Source organism: Halictus rubicundus, unplaced genomic scaffold (genome assembly GCF_050948215.1).
Source record: "Halictus rubicundus isolate RS-2024b unplaced genomic scaffold, iyHalRubi1_principal scaffold0693, whole genome shotgun sequence".
Lineage (NCBI taxonomy): Eukaryota > Metazoa > Arthropoda > Insecta > Hymenoptera > Halictidae > Halictus > Halictus rubicundus.
This window is the reverse complement of record NW_027489234.1, coordinates 24,703-40,282: the sequence shown is the minus strand read 5'-3', so window position 1 is coordinate 40,282 and position 15,580 is coordinate 24,703. Positions and strand designations below refer to the sequence as shown.

At 33.1% G+C, this 15,580-nt stretch overlaps 1 protein-coding gene across 1 annotated transcript; it reads right to left on the bottom strand.

The window, feature by feature from the left end:
- On the bottom strand, window positions 1-772 carry LOC143364557 (uncharacterized). The gene is made up of 3 exons (XM_076804847.1): window positions 575-772; window positions 178-498; window positions 1-69 (listed from the first exon to the last, which is right to left on the bottom strand). The coding sequence occupies exons 1-3, from the start codon at window positions 731-733 to the stop codon at window positions 61-63; spliced, it is 489 nt and encodes a 162-aa protein (XP_076660962.1). The 5' UTR covers window positions 734-772; the 3' UTR covers window positions 1-60.
- Window positions 773-15,580: the final 14,808 nt, after the last annotated feature.

Below are 15,580 nucleotides of genomic sequence, written 5' to 3'. Positions count from 1 at the left end.
GTACACATTGTCCTTCATGGAGTCTTCTTATTTTAATTTCTTCATCTATTATTAGTTGCTTTAGAGTTTCTGTAAAGTTTACAGTTAATTTAGCTTGGATGAGAAATCGTTTTATAAAATTTTGTTTTATACACAAATAAAAATGCATAAACGAAATAAAATTAATGAAAGAATTACCCAAAAATGTCCATATGTTTTTTTTCCTCTTCCTAGCTTCAATGAAACAACATTATTGTAAGACTCGGTGGTATTGTTTGTTCTCATAGGACAATCATATACTGAAACTTTTTCTGCTTTTGGCCACCACGTGGATCGTATGTATTCGATAAAAATTTTAATTGCAGCATGCTCAGCGGTAAAAAAAGCTGCTTCTCTTTCAATTTCAGTGAAACCTTTTTCAAAGAGGTCTGCAGGAGCTAAAGCTAAAGTCATTGCCATTGACAATACTTTAGTTGGTGCATCTGTGAGACCTAAATGGCGCCATTTTCGTAATAAAGCCTATAAAACGTACAATTAGTTTAAAATTATATCTTTTTATGGACAGAAACTTTATTCCCTATAAAATTATATAAACCTGATTATAGTGGAACCAGCAGCCTTTTACACTGCTCGATGGAAACTGCTGCTCCAATGCAATCATTGCTGCAGTTTCATAGTCAGTCATCGTAAACTTCAAATTCTTATGAAGCATTGTAGCTAATTCTTTTATCTTCCTCCATATTGCTATATACATAGCTTTTGTTAATGTTTCGCACAATATAAATATTGTACCCACTCCCTTCGAAAGCAAAACTTTAACAAGTATAATACAAGCTCTAAAATTTGGTATTACTATCAATACGATGTGCATTTTTACCCTGATCATAGGGCAGTTAACATGTATTAAAGGGAACGAATAAAAATTGTATTCACTTTTATGCTTGTAGTAAAATAACAAAATAAATAATGTTACAATGGGATATTTAAAACAAACGTAAAAATTTCGAATGACAAAAGATAGAATTTATTTATTACGATACAGATTTATTCGTTACTAATAAATAATTTTTCTTCAAATAATATCGTTACTCGTGATTCAGGAATAAATTCTTTCGTTACCCTTTACAGTCAAAATACAATTTTCCTAATATTGCCTATACACATTATACAATTATAGTATAAAAACTAAAATAACATACTTTAATAATGCATATTATACTTACAGTATCCATGTATACAATGTGAATAATATAAAGTTGTGCAATTGGTGGTTTAGAAGGTAAAATCTTGAATGGAAATAAAATACAAATTGTGTAGAATTGAATAGAAATAAAATATAATATATATAAGAGATATAATATATGTACGTAAAAGAATACACACACACATCACATGTATCACATTATGTCCCCCTTCATATCAAACACCTTTCGGAAGAACATTTTTTTTAACATTTTATGTTCCTTCTGAGAAATTAAAAACAGTCCACTTATTATATAATCCGTTCATACATAATGTATACATTCAGTATTATGTCTGTACTACATATTACAATGAATACCAGGTATTTCGTTTATCTTATCTATTTTAATGTCTTCATTACTTTTACAGATTAAAAAATGTACAAAAAAATAGTTGTTTTCATTTTCATGTTTTTCTGTCTAGAAAATTTTTTTCATGTTTCAAAGTTCATCGACAATTTTTTTATAACAGCGACACATTTTTACTATTGTAGCTAATAAAAATGGATTTTAAACACGTATGTTGATCTTGAAATGACCAAACAATTCATAATAATTTGAAGGAAACTAATAAAGGCTATAGCCGGTTTTGGGGGCCAAATCGGCCCTGGAAGGGATTTTATTCCAATTTGCGCCATTCGATAGCCTACCAAAAAAGATACCTTTCAGCCAAGTTTTAGCCCTATAGCTCATCTGTAAGGGTAGTTACAGAGGAAAAACGAAAATCCAGTTTTTGGCCCATTTTCCCCATTTAATGACAATTTAAAATTCTGAAAAAAATCTGACACATTTCGGACACCAAACCACATACTTTGAGTCGTTTTCAGATTTTTCCGTTGTAAACTCTGGCTGTAAAAATCGAAAAATACGAAAAAAATCGAAAAAATGCAGATTTCATATGGAAATCTAAAAGTGACCCAATCAGAATTAATTTAGCAATAAGATATTGTCCTAAGTATTATGCTCAATTTTTTTCAAATTCCTGCGATTGGTGCGTCATAGTAGGAAAAAATAAAAACCACTTTTTTTGGCGTTTTTTCCGTGAAAAACTAAGTTATAATTATCGTAAAAATATATTATGTAATATTAAACATCTCTAAGTTCAGGGAAACATCGTCCAGACTTTAAAAATTGCGTAATACAAAAAACGACAATTATACTACGCAGGATATATCCCAATATTTCGAAGATATTTTCAACGGCGCCGGTTGGTGCAGTAGCTATGGTCTCCGACTGCGGAACCGCTGAAGACTTTTTGGACCAGGTTCGGATCTCGCCCCGGTCCAATTTTTTTTTTTCTTTAATCACATGTTTTTTTGATTTCTAACCGTATGATTGTTGTTACGCTGTTGTAAAAACATTTTTTAACTATGTTTAAACTATTTTTTAATAATTTTCCGGAAAAATATTTTTGGAGTACTTTCGGCCTTTAGTCATCTACGGGCTGTATTACTTATCTACTTAACATTTTTTTTACATAGAATAAGTGCATTGACTTGTCTATTAAATCTTTTATCTTTAGTCGGTACTTTACTTATTATTAATAATAAATCTAGTGTTATATTGGGGTCGGGAGGTATTGTTGTATCTGTTTCTGTCAAGTAAAAATATTATTAGGGATATTATGAAAACGATGTTTATGCTTCGGAAAACTATAACCATTGTTGTCTGGAAAAATTCCTGATGAAGGACATTTTCGATTCAGGACTTTGGGCATTTAACTGAAACAATCGAGCCGTGGACATTGCTTTATTGAGGTGTTCCAATAGTCTTTGCTGTTTTTTATTATATCTTTTACAAGCAACGAGCAGCTGTCGCAGAAAAACGCCGTTTAAAAACATATCTTCCACCGATATTTTTGATTTTCCGGAAATGACAGAAGACGATTTGAAGATACTTTTCACGGGATCATACCAATTATCTTAAGCTGTTTCGTATTTGGCCGAGATAATGGATGAACACGATAATAAAATTAATGTCCGTTATTTAATAGAAAATAATAATATTGTAAAATTGGAAGTAAAATCGCGACATATCAACCGCAAAACGTACAAATGCTACATAGATTATATACCAAACACAACTGGTCATTCCGGTATAAAACGGTATTGTTGTGAATGTGCCAATGGTAATCGCACTATTGGATGTTGCTCACATGTAGCTGCTATCATTTAATATTTATTTTATGCTCGATACGACACAGACATAGTTCGGCCAGCAGAGTTGCTCACCAGAATTTTCAATAACGACCAAATAACACCGACAATTGACGAAGATAGCGACGAAGACTGAAAACGCCATACATGATTCCACTGCATACCAATCCACCTATAATTATTACAGATTATTCCTAATAATACTTCATGTATATATTTTCTGTCACAAAAATAATCAATCCCTTATTCCATGTAAAAAAATGTTAAGTAGATAAGTAATACAGCCCGTAGATGACTAAAGGCCGAAAGTACTCCAAAAATATTTTTCCGGAAAATTATTAAAAAATAGTTTAAACATAGTTAAAAAATGTTTTTACAACAGCGTAACAACAATCATACGGTTAGAAATCGAAAAAACATGTGATTAAAGAAAAAAAAAAATTGGACCGAGGCGAGATCCGAACCTGGTCCAAAAAGTCTTCAGCGGTTCCGCAGTCGGAGACCATAGCTACTGCACCAACCGGCGCCGTTGAAAATACCTTCGAAATATTGGGATATATCCTGCGTAGTATAATTGTCCTTTTTTGTATTACGCAATTTTTAAAGTCTGGACGATGTTTCCCTGAACTTAGAGATGTTTAATATTACATAATATATTTTTACGATAATTATAACTTAGTTTTTCACGGAAAAAACGCCAAAAAAAGTGGTTTTTATTTTTTCCTACTATGACGCACCAATCGCAGGAATTTGAAAAAAATTGAGCATAATACTTAGGACAATATCTCATTGCTAAATTAATTCTGATTGGGTCACTCTTAGATTTCCATATGAAATCTGCATTTTTTCGATTTTTTTCGTATTTTTCGATTTTTACAGCCAGAGTTTACAACGGAAAAATCTGAAAACGACTCAAAGTATATGGTTTGGTGTCCGAAATGTGTCAGATTTTTTTCAGAATTTTAAATTGTCATTAAATGGGGAAAATGGGCCAAAAACTGGATTTTCGTTTTTCCTCTGTAACTACCCTTACAGATGAGCTATAGGGCTAAAACTTGGCTGAAAGATATCTTTTTTGGTAGGCTATCGAATGGCGCAAATTGGAATAAAATCCCTTCCAGGGCCGATTTGGCCCCCAAAACCGGCTATAGCCTTTAATATTTTCTTGTCTTACCAATGTCTTTGTTATTTTACAAGAAACGGTCCTTGCCTGTCCAAGTGGCGACAGTTCACGGTAATGAAATACCGTGCTGGAAGTGAGGACACTACATCTATAGTCAGCAGTCGCTCGAAAAATTCTTGACTTAGAACATAATTAATAAAGTAAACCTCTATAGAAATATTTTCTTCGTCTTGAGAGTGATAGAGGTCATATGAAGTATTTCTTGATAGCCTCCTTTAAATTACACTGTCCAACACCAAAAAAATTTTGCGATACCTGTTGGGTGATTCTTATACACTTTATCATCCTAAAACCGAATCTGAAAGTAGAATTGCTCCATCACGCAACGTTTTCGAAAAATTTTGGTTTTTGTAAAAATGCCCGATTTTGATACGAAACGACGTGTTACGCAAAAACTAAACACGCGAGAAAGTTAAAATTTGAGTCAAGAGATAGAGGGGACTCTCCTCTACATATTCATATAGTCAATTATATTTTTATGTACTTTCTAATAGTTGTAAATGGTTGTTAAAGTTTGAAAATGTGCCGACGCGGGTACTTTGTACGCTCTATTTTTGTATTTATGTGAAAAATCCTTTATCTAGCAGGAATTTACTATACAGGAATGCATTCTACAGACATTTCTGGTAAAGAAACCATTCACGAAAAGTATTTGGTTCCCTTAATGTACGAGAAGGATCAGAAAATGTTAATTGACAGCGTGTGCGCGACGCGTTCGCGCCAGACGGCCATTGCAGCCCTTTCGCGACTCGCCAGGGCCGTCGCTATGCGTAGTCGACGCTGGTACCACTCATGTATGTCTTTGCTTACTATTTACATACATTTTTTTTGTCTTTTTGGGTGCCAATCATTACAAAAGATTATAAAAATACGAGTTATATTCACATTTCATTGTGGAAATGCTTAAGAAAGAAAATTGACCGCAGCAATGCGGTGACTGGAAAATTTTATTTTCAGTAATTGTTGTCTTATTTTTGTAATTGTAATACCAATGGACATTCAAGATTCTTCCGATTAAAATAAGTCCAAACACTATGTAAATGGGACTATATTTATCGATTTTATTGATCGAAGTACATAATTAAGACATAGATCGCTCTATATTAAATCGATAAAATCTCGCGGAAGTGTATAAATCAGCCGGACTGTTTTTGTTCTATTCATGACGAAATTATTTTAAAATCAAAACAAGGAATACAATTCCAGCATTAATCTTTCATCAAGATATTTCAACAATGGAAAAACGTTACAAAGGAAAAGACTTATGTGCGGATGCTTGCTGATTACTGCTGGACACTTATTATTGAAAATCGGGATACCAGGAACAAACGTCAAGCAAGGCGGAAACATTTTAAATTTGTTTACATCAGAAATAGGTAAGTTTTTGTTTTCAATTTTCTTTATTAAGCATTTCCACAATGAAATGTGAATATAACTCGTATTTTTATAATCTTTTGTAATGATTGGCACCCAAAAATGTATTTAATTAAGCATAGTAAGCAAAGACATACTTGAGTGGTACCAGCGTCGACTACGCATAGCGACGGCCCTGGCGAGTCGCGAAAAAGCTGCAATGGCCGTCTGGCGCGAACGCGTCGCGCACACGCTGTCAATTAACATTTTCTGATCCTTCTCGTACATTAAGGGAACCAAATACTTTTCGTGAATGGTTTCTTTACCAGAAATGTCTGTAGAATGCATTCCTGTATAGTAAATTCCTGCTAGATAAAGGATTTTTCACATAAATACAAAAATAGACCGTACAAAGTACCCGCGTCGGCACATTTTCAAACTTTAACAACCATTTACAACTATTAGAAAGTACATAAAAATATAATTGACTATATGAATATGTAGAGGAGAGTCCCCTCTATCTCTTGACTCAAATTTTAACTTTCTCGCGTGTTTAGTTTTTGCGTGACACGTCGTTTCGTATCAAAATCGGGCATTTTTACAAAAACCAAAATTTTTCGAAAACGTTGCGTGATGGAGCAATTCTACTTTCAGATTCGGTTTTAGGATGACAAAGTGTATAAGAATCACCCAACAGGTATTGCAAAACTCGAAAAAAGTTTAATTTTGTTGGACAGTGTTATCATGAATTTTCAAACTTTTGCAAATTTTGCAAATTTTTTTCCAAGCTACTTCAGTCTAATAAACTTTTTGAATTTGCAAAAAACAACAACGATATTAAAGTGGACAAAATCATAGAAATACCTTATATATTAATAATAATATGTATACACACTTTACACGCTGATATAATGTTGTGTGTATTGTCTTATGTGTCTATACACACATAAATTGTACAAGGTGTAACAGAATATGTGCAATCCACTTCAGAAGCTGATTGTACATCTTAATCAATGAAAAAATTCATATAAACATATGCTTGATCTATCTTTGTTTAAGAGATGTAACGAATTTTGTAAAAAGATCAAACTCTGTCCGTACACTGCAGTAAACCGATATATCTCATAAGTATATAATAAATTTTATGATTTCGGCGCAAGGTTTGATCATTTATAGAAAAACAGCAAATGTGTAATTAATTAAACATGTTTCTCGATGTTTCGATCCTTATGTGGATCATTCTCAAAGAGACATTTTTTGCGTCACAAAATTAAAACAGAAAATTCGCTTTATCTCACAATTAAAGACAGAAAGAACATTCATTTATATGAATATTTTTCACTGTTTATAGGTATAGTATAATCACAGTTCCTGAGTTCATTCTCATATGTTCTGTTACACCCTATATATTTTAGTTTACTTTATAACTTGCATACTACTTACGGAAAAAGTACCATCAGCATAGATACAGTGGGAGGTATCAAGAACCTTCAAAAGTGTGCCAGTAGTGAATAAAATTGCTACTTTACCCTCTTCATCCTTTATTACTATTTTAGTAATGTTATCCATGAAAGAATGAATCTCAATGCAGTCACTTATCGCGATTAAATTAGGTGCAACTTGTGGGTAGCTTTTTTGTCTCTCTCGGAAAAGTACAGCTTTTATACTGTTATACGATAATGTGCTTGCAGCAATAGGATACCTAGACAAAAAAATTTTTTTTAGTTTGTTAATATATTTTTAATCTATTTCATATTGTTCAAACTTTCTTTCAAAAATATGGGACAATATTTACTCTCTACAGATGTCATCGAATATCTTTTTTAATGGGATTAATGTCTCCCGACATAGTTGAAGCATATCACTCTTCATTTTCTCCCGCTGGATTGTATGAAACAATTTAGAATGGTTGTGGGGTTTTAGTAAAGTAACATAACCATCGCTAAGAGTCATTGCAGCCCCACAACATCGTGTAGTTCGTCGAGTGTTGCACCGATAAATGTTTTCACTGCGACTATCTTTATTGTAAGCATAATCGTTGTGTACATAAATAAAAGTCCCTTTCGCTTTCCCTGCGATTTTTTCCATCTATTAACAATATACGTAGTTTCAGAAAACAAAATATTATCGTCTATACAATGAATTTTGAACAGCCACAATTAAACAAATGTAAAAAAAAGTGGTAAAACATTAACGACATGGTAAAGTTAAGATTACACATTTTATAGAAATGAATATAGAAATACGATAATTACCTTGAATAATTGATTCAAACAATATATTGTGATATTTGTTAGCTACGCGTTGCGTGCGTAAAATTGCGTCCATGTAAAATAACAAATGATGGTCGCTGACTAAACAAATGCTTGTGAAAAACATAAAAATGAAGATATACTCGGTTTTGGTTTGGTTTCGTTTATTCTTTTCTTTATGATATTATCGATGATATAGAAACTTGCCGTAAAATTAGTTATAACAAAGAACATTGTTGTTAAACATTTGTTTACATCAACATATCCTACTCATCGAGAAGAGAAAAAGTTTGAAAGGAATTATATGTCGCAAACAAGTAGTTATTGAGATATACGCTGAAAAAGAATGTGGAACATTTTATCTTGATTATTTTTGTCTATACGTATAACACCACAAAGTCAAATTCTGCAAAAACTTTTTCAGCTTGTATCTCAATAACTATTTGTTTGCGAAATAGGGTTTTCTCAAATATTTACCCAAAAAACGAAATTACTTTCCGAATAACCCAATATTAATTAAATATGCAGAGTTTGCCAAATAAAGAGTTACAAGTTGTTTACTGAGAATCTTTCTATTAAATTAATTAGTCCACAGAGGCTAATCTCTTAATACACAACAAATTATTTTGACTCTTAAAGTTTTTTAAATGGAAAGCGGTATCAATTTACATTATTGTGATAACTCTCATCAAACTGAATAACATTTACCTGAACCATTTTTTTATTGTGACATACTACGTATGTCACATAATAGAAACTAGTGCACAGTAAAATTAGTGTATATCATAAGACACTTTGAGTTTATCTAATAAATGGTAAAAAATGTAGCCTCTGTGACTAGAAAATTATTGTATACTTTCTAAACAAGTACTTATCAATAAAAAAGCCTTTACAAAACATAAAATGAAATAAATACAGAACTGTTTAGAGTCGAGTTTACTAAGTTCCCACTTTTTATTGTTATAGAGTCTTAAACTATTTACATATTATAATATTTCAAGTATATTTGAATTCTACGCAGCACTGCTTACTTAATTTTTCCTTTACTTATTTCATACATTGAAAAAATACATGAATTAAAGTTCAAACGCAAGGTTCACTTTTCACTGTATATTATGTAGTTAAAATGAATAAGAAAAGTGATTATGTGTCTATAAAAAAGCACGTACATCTGATTGTGGAAATTCAATCTCCGTTTACATTTATCATTCTAAAAGCTGCCGTGACATTACACGGTGATTAACAGTTTTAAAACAAATTGTAAAAAGTACGATCATGTACGTAACATATAATTAAGTTATTAATGCTTTTTATTTGAGAATATAATACTTTTCAAGATCACAAGTTACATGTTACTCACCGTTAAAACATTTTCCCGCAATAATCATGATCTGTCCAAGTTGAAATGAAAATAATTCCGCTAATAGTTCTGCTTCGTACACCACATGTAAAAGATAAATTTGAAAAATCACACAGTATCGGATTCATTCCTTACAAAAATGATTATGTTTTATAGGCAGAATATACTTATCTAAATTATCTTTTTTACACAGAATTATTCAGGAGCCTTGAAAGCAATTCTACACATTTGTATAATTTTGCAGTTCTTCGCTCTTCGTTGTCACTATTTTAATTCACAATCAGATTAATTTCAAAAATTGAATGATGCATGCATTCCTTTGGATGTATTATATTCACATTTAATTATTGTACTCTGCTTTTATAAACTTTATATTTGAATACAGACATTATCGAAATCATATTACGAGTAAAAACTTTATAACCTAAAATTTATTACACAATCCAAAAACCATTCAATTTAACACTTCAAATATTAATTGGTCTCGGTACAATTGACAGATCCATCACAAGAATTCCTACACATAGTTTTGACACTTCAAATCCCACACACATAACACGAAATTATCATAACTTGGCCGCACTTCCACGTATGTCCAACTTACAAAGAACAATGTTGAAATCACATTCAACTTCCATGATAAGGATTGTTTACTTTTTAAACAACTACTTATCAATAAAAAAACTTTTACAAAACATAAAATAAAATAAAGACAGAACTGTTTAGAGTCTAGTTTACTAAGTTCCCATTTTTTATTGTTATAGAATCTTTAACTATTTACATATTATAATTTTTCAAGTATATTTGAATTCTATGCAGCACTGCTTACTTAATCTTTTCTTTACTTACTTCATACATTGAAGCGGACAAATTCCGTAGCAGTCATGACAATTTAAAATACATGAATTAAAGTTCAAACGCAAGGTTCACTTTTCACTGTATATTATGTAGTTAAAATGAATAAGAAAAGTGATTACGTGTCTATAAAAAAGCACGTACATCTGATTGTGGAAATTCAATCTCCGTTTACATTTATCATTCTAAAAGCTGCCGTGACATTACACGGTGATTAACAGTTTTAAAACAAATTGTAAAAAGCACGATCATGTACGTAACATATAATTAAGTTATTAATGCTTTTTATTTGAGAATATAATACTTTTCAAGATCACAAGTTACATGTTACTCACCGTTAAAACATTTTCCCGCAATAATCATGATCTGTCCAAGTTGAAATGAAAATAATTCCGCTAATAGTTCTGCTTCGTACACCACATGTAAAAGATAAATTTGAAAAATCACAAAGTATCGTATTCATTCCTTACAAAAATGATTATGTTTTATAGGCAGAATATACTTATCTAAATTATCTTTTTTACACAGAATTATTCAGGAGCCTTGAAAGCAATTCTACACATTTGTATAATTTTGCAGTTCTTCGCTCTTCGTTGTCACTATTTTAATTCACAATCAGATTAATTTCAAAAATTGAATAATTCATGCATTCCGTGGGATATATTATATTCACATTTAATTATTGTACTCTTCTTTTATAAACTTTATATTTTAATATAGACTTCATCGATATCATATTTCGAGTAAAATCATTATATCCTAACATTTACTACAGACTCTAAAAACCATTCATTTTAACACTTCAAATATTAATTAGTTTCGGTTAATTTTACAGATTCATCACAGGAAATCCTAAACATGGATTTGACACTTAAGGGGGCCGGCAGGCATTTGGCCTTGACTGTCACGCCAATTCTCGAACGGTCCTCGAACGGCCAGTAGGGAAAACTCATTGTGGAATGGTTAAAATTTTTTTTGTGGAACTACGTCACGTCTACGAGATATCGGTAAAAAAGAATATATGCAATGCCGACTTGAGTAGTAGCAGAAGAGAGAAACGAAAATTGAGAGAGAAAGCTTGCGACTAGACATGGTTGCCACATATCATCGTTCTCCTCACTGTTGCCATGTCGTCAAACCCGTAAATGTACAAGCGTTTCGTGAAACTGATTCCTGCCTCATGAGCCCAATTCAGCCGACCAACACATGCTAACACATACATTGCCACGGGCGCGTAGATATACGCAGGACTTGTTGTCACATTACCTCTGCAGTTTTTCGCTAATATCTCTGAAATGAAACTCGAATGGCGGTCAGTGTATGCAAAAGCTAAGGAAATCATTTGATTTATATTAAATTGAATCAGTTTATTCTTAACATTATAATAATTTTATACATATTACCAGGACTTCTTGAAAATGAGCCGGAATTTACTTCCTGTCAGAAAGAAAATTATATTCAAATCTCATTTAAATGAAATTTAAAGCAACTCTTTTTATGCCACGAAGCGCATAAATGTAATAATATATTTATATTATTATATATATATATGTCTCATATTACGATATTATAAATTGTATATATATATATATATAAATGTATATATCTTCTATGTCATGCCGTATTTGTTCTACACTACAAAAATTGGTGTGGCGCGACGGTAGCGTGCCAAGCTTTCACCCCGACGATCAGGGTTCAAATCCTGCCTACTAACGCATTTTTTAAAAATTTTATTATGTTTTATCATTATGTATTTATATTTTCAATCGATTAACACGCATAAAATTGCATTCTGAATTATAAATAGCATGTATTTATTTACTAACAACAGGATTATTTACTATTATTATATATTATTATTTATATAATAATTATATATTAAATTTTATAAATTTCCTGTGATTTTCCGGATTTCGAACAAGTTACTATTACGTTTGTGTGATGTGACATAAGTTCATCTACCTTTTTTTGAACAAGTGCGGTCTTTTCTCCCTTATATGATATTATCCTTTCGAACGTTGACTGATACTGACATCCTGTCTGATCCGCAATTAGAATTGCGAGGTGATATTTTTTACTACTTTCCGATAATTTTCGGCGGCCTGCTATATTTTATACCGCGCTTCTTCATTATGGACCTCAAGCTTCATGCATCAGTCATTTGTGTACCGAGGTCATTCCACGCGAAATCGGGCACATTTTCGAGTACTGCTGTGGGATTTTGTTCAAATTTGAATATGTTGTAGTCTTTGGCGACCTATGAACGAATGTCAAAGGATTTCTCGATATCTTAAAAATTGTTGATTTTAAATAGACGTGTTAAAAAAAGGATCACCCTTTCTTCATTACATTATAAAGTCAGAAAAGTAAAACCATAAAAGTATCTACTAAAAATGTTTCCCCTTCGTAATGACCCCTTTAGAAGGATGGAGAATTGAACATTGGCTTCACAATGAGCTGGAAAAGGACGCGGAGTGTCCCCGTTTCAGGTAGGTGAGTGGTGCGCTCCGCAATACCTGCAGACTTCGTTTACGACTAGACATGTGCGGGCCGCCCGGTATTCGGGTTCGGGTCGGGTCGCAGAAAGTCGGGCGGGCTCGATTCGGGCTACCCGAGAGTTTCGGGCTGCCTGCTCGACTTCGTCGGGCGGGTTCGGAATGAATCGGACAAGTTCGAGCGAGCGAGTTATCGCGATACCTGAGATTCAACTCTGCGTTCTTATGAAATACATAATGGCAATAATGATACTTCTTTCATAGCTTAATTAACGTAATTTTTAATATACTTGGTTTTTTTCATAATTACCGTAGGTATAATTGGCAAACATATGCATAATCTTGATTTGTATTAAATTTTGAAATAATGCACGTTACACGTGAAAAATTTAAGAGAGAATATTTCTGGCATTCTGACGAATTTGTTCCTCCGAATGAACTTGCATATGTATCGATAATGTCGTTAAAATATCCTTACGAAATTACATACAACTAGAACGCATGAAAATAAGGTAAATTATGACAATTTTTTACATTTTGTGCTGTTTTCTCTTAAATTTTTCACGTGTAACGTGCATTATTTCGAAATCATATATCATTGTTACCATTATGTATTTCATAATAACGCAGAGTTGAATCTCAGGTATCGCGATATATCGCTCGCCCGAACTTGTCGGATTCATTCCGAACCCGCCCGACGAAGTCGAGCAGGCTTCCCGAAACTCTCGGGTAGCCCGAAACGCTCGGGCCGCCCGATGTGTCATGAAGTATCGCGCGCCCGACTTTCTGCGACCCGACCCGACTATTCGGGCGCCCGACAATCGGGCGGCCTGCACATCCCTATTTACGACTAAATGACCCTTTTTTTACCTCGAGAACTATGGGTCATCCCTGTTGTAGTAATGTTTCGGCTTTTATTCAAATTTTAATATACGTAGTGTTTAGTGACCGAATCTCAAAGTATTTTTCGATCTCTTATAAATTGTTGATTTTACAGACATTTCAAAAAACGTGTCGCCCTTTTTCCATTAAATTCTAAGACTAGAACTCCCAAATCGACCATATGACCTTCCAATGACGAATAAAATTTTTTTTATCTTTTATTCGTTATTTGAAATTTTTATTTAAACATATATATTGCAGACAGTACCTTGCAGACTGCAAAGCCGACAACATGAAATTCTGGTTTTGAAGTATATTTTATGAAACCCTAATTGTCAAGTAAATAATCACCACGTTCTCGTGGTTTTCATTGAGAAATGACGCCTTTCTTGTAGAACATATTCAATTCACATACAAACTCACATCTATACATAATCAATCAGAATTCTCCATTCTTCTGAAGGGTTCATTTTGAAGGGGAAATTTCAGGGAATGTGACCACATTTTTTCCAACATGTGAATCACTGGCTCATCATCGAAAAAAAAAACGCAAAAAAAGAATTTGTTTACACTTTCCTACACTATAAAGTTTCTTGTCATGGTCGAAAACATTATTTTACAACAGCCGTATCCTTTCCAAATTAAACAAAAAGAAGTGTAGCTGAAGTGGAGAAACAGTTCCGGTGATAACAATTCGCAAGCGAAGCCCGTTCATCGACAATGTAGGCAGAAATTGCAAACTTCGCCTGTAATTTCTAAAAATAGTCCTCAAGCTGCAAAAAAGAAATTATTGCTAAACCTCTTCTACTGTCACATGGACAACAACATATTTCATTCTAGTTAGTTACTGGAATATAACGGATATTTCGAAGCTACCTGGCGTTACGAGACGCGTAGCGACACGTACAAGGGTCAGAAACCTTTCCAAACTATCGCTTCAATATAGCAATGAGCAGTTTATAAATGGTCAATTGTGATTCCCGAAGGTTCAATACATGTCTGTACAGAGCCCAAATTTCGAATTTCCACCTCATCGGGGAGTAATTAACAATATTCGGCAGCATACATATCGTACATACGTAAACCTGTACTATCGATCTGCATTATCGACCGTATTCTATCGCAACGTACAGTGTTTGCCGCGGAGAGACCGTGGCGCTAGTAACCGGAACCGCAAAATTGTGCCTTTTTTCTAGTCATTTTACGTCTTAAATAAGTAAGTAATCAATTAAAAATGCATACCACCGTGTTTGTACATGTCTTCGCTATGTCTGTATAGAGCCCTTTTTTCGATACGAACACTAAATCTCGCGAAATTAAGAGAATCTCTCAGCGGCAGCCATCTTGTGACGTCATACTTGCTTCAGAATTCGAATTTTCTGCCGAATATTGTTAATTACTCCGCGATGAGGTAGAAATTCGAAATTTGGGCTCTATACAGACATAAATTGGACTTTTAGGAAACACAAGTGACCACTTTTAAACTGCTCATTGCAATATTGAAGCGATAGTTTGAAAAGGTTTTGAACCATGCATAAGCATATGGATTTCAAACCCTGCCGGCCCCCTTAACATCAAGCGCACATAACCCGAAATTAATCACGACTTGGCCGCATTTCCATCACTGTCTAAAATTAGTGTGCGCATTTCTATTTGTTCGCGATTCGCTTGTGTCCAGTTTTATCTGTGCGCAATAAATATGTTTCCAATTCTATTTGTGCGCAATTGAGATGTGTCCGATTTTTCGTGTGCGCAATTGAAACGTTTCCGATTCTTCTTGTGTCCAATCATACTGTGTCCAAAAGATATGTGCGCAATGTGTAC

What these genes read in the sequence shown, in the direction of transcription:
- LOC143364557 (XM_076804847.1), bottom strand. Translation starts at nt 733, where the DNA reads ATGTATATAGCAATATGGAGGAAGATAAAAGAATTAGCTACAATGCTT. An exon ending in GCTGGTTCCACTATAATCAG is followed by an intron (nt 499 to 574) that starts GTTTATATAATT and finishes TACGTTTTATAG; the next exon opens with GCTTTATTACGAAAATGGCG.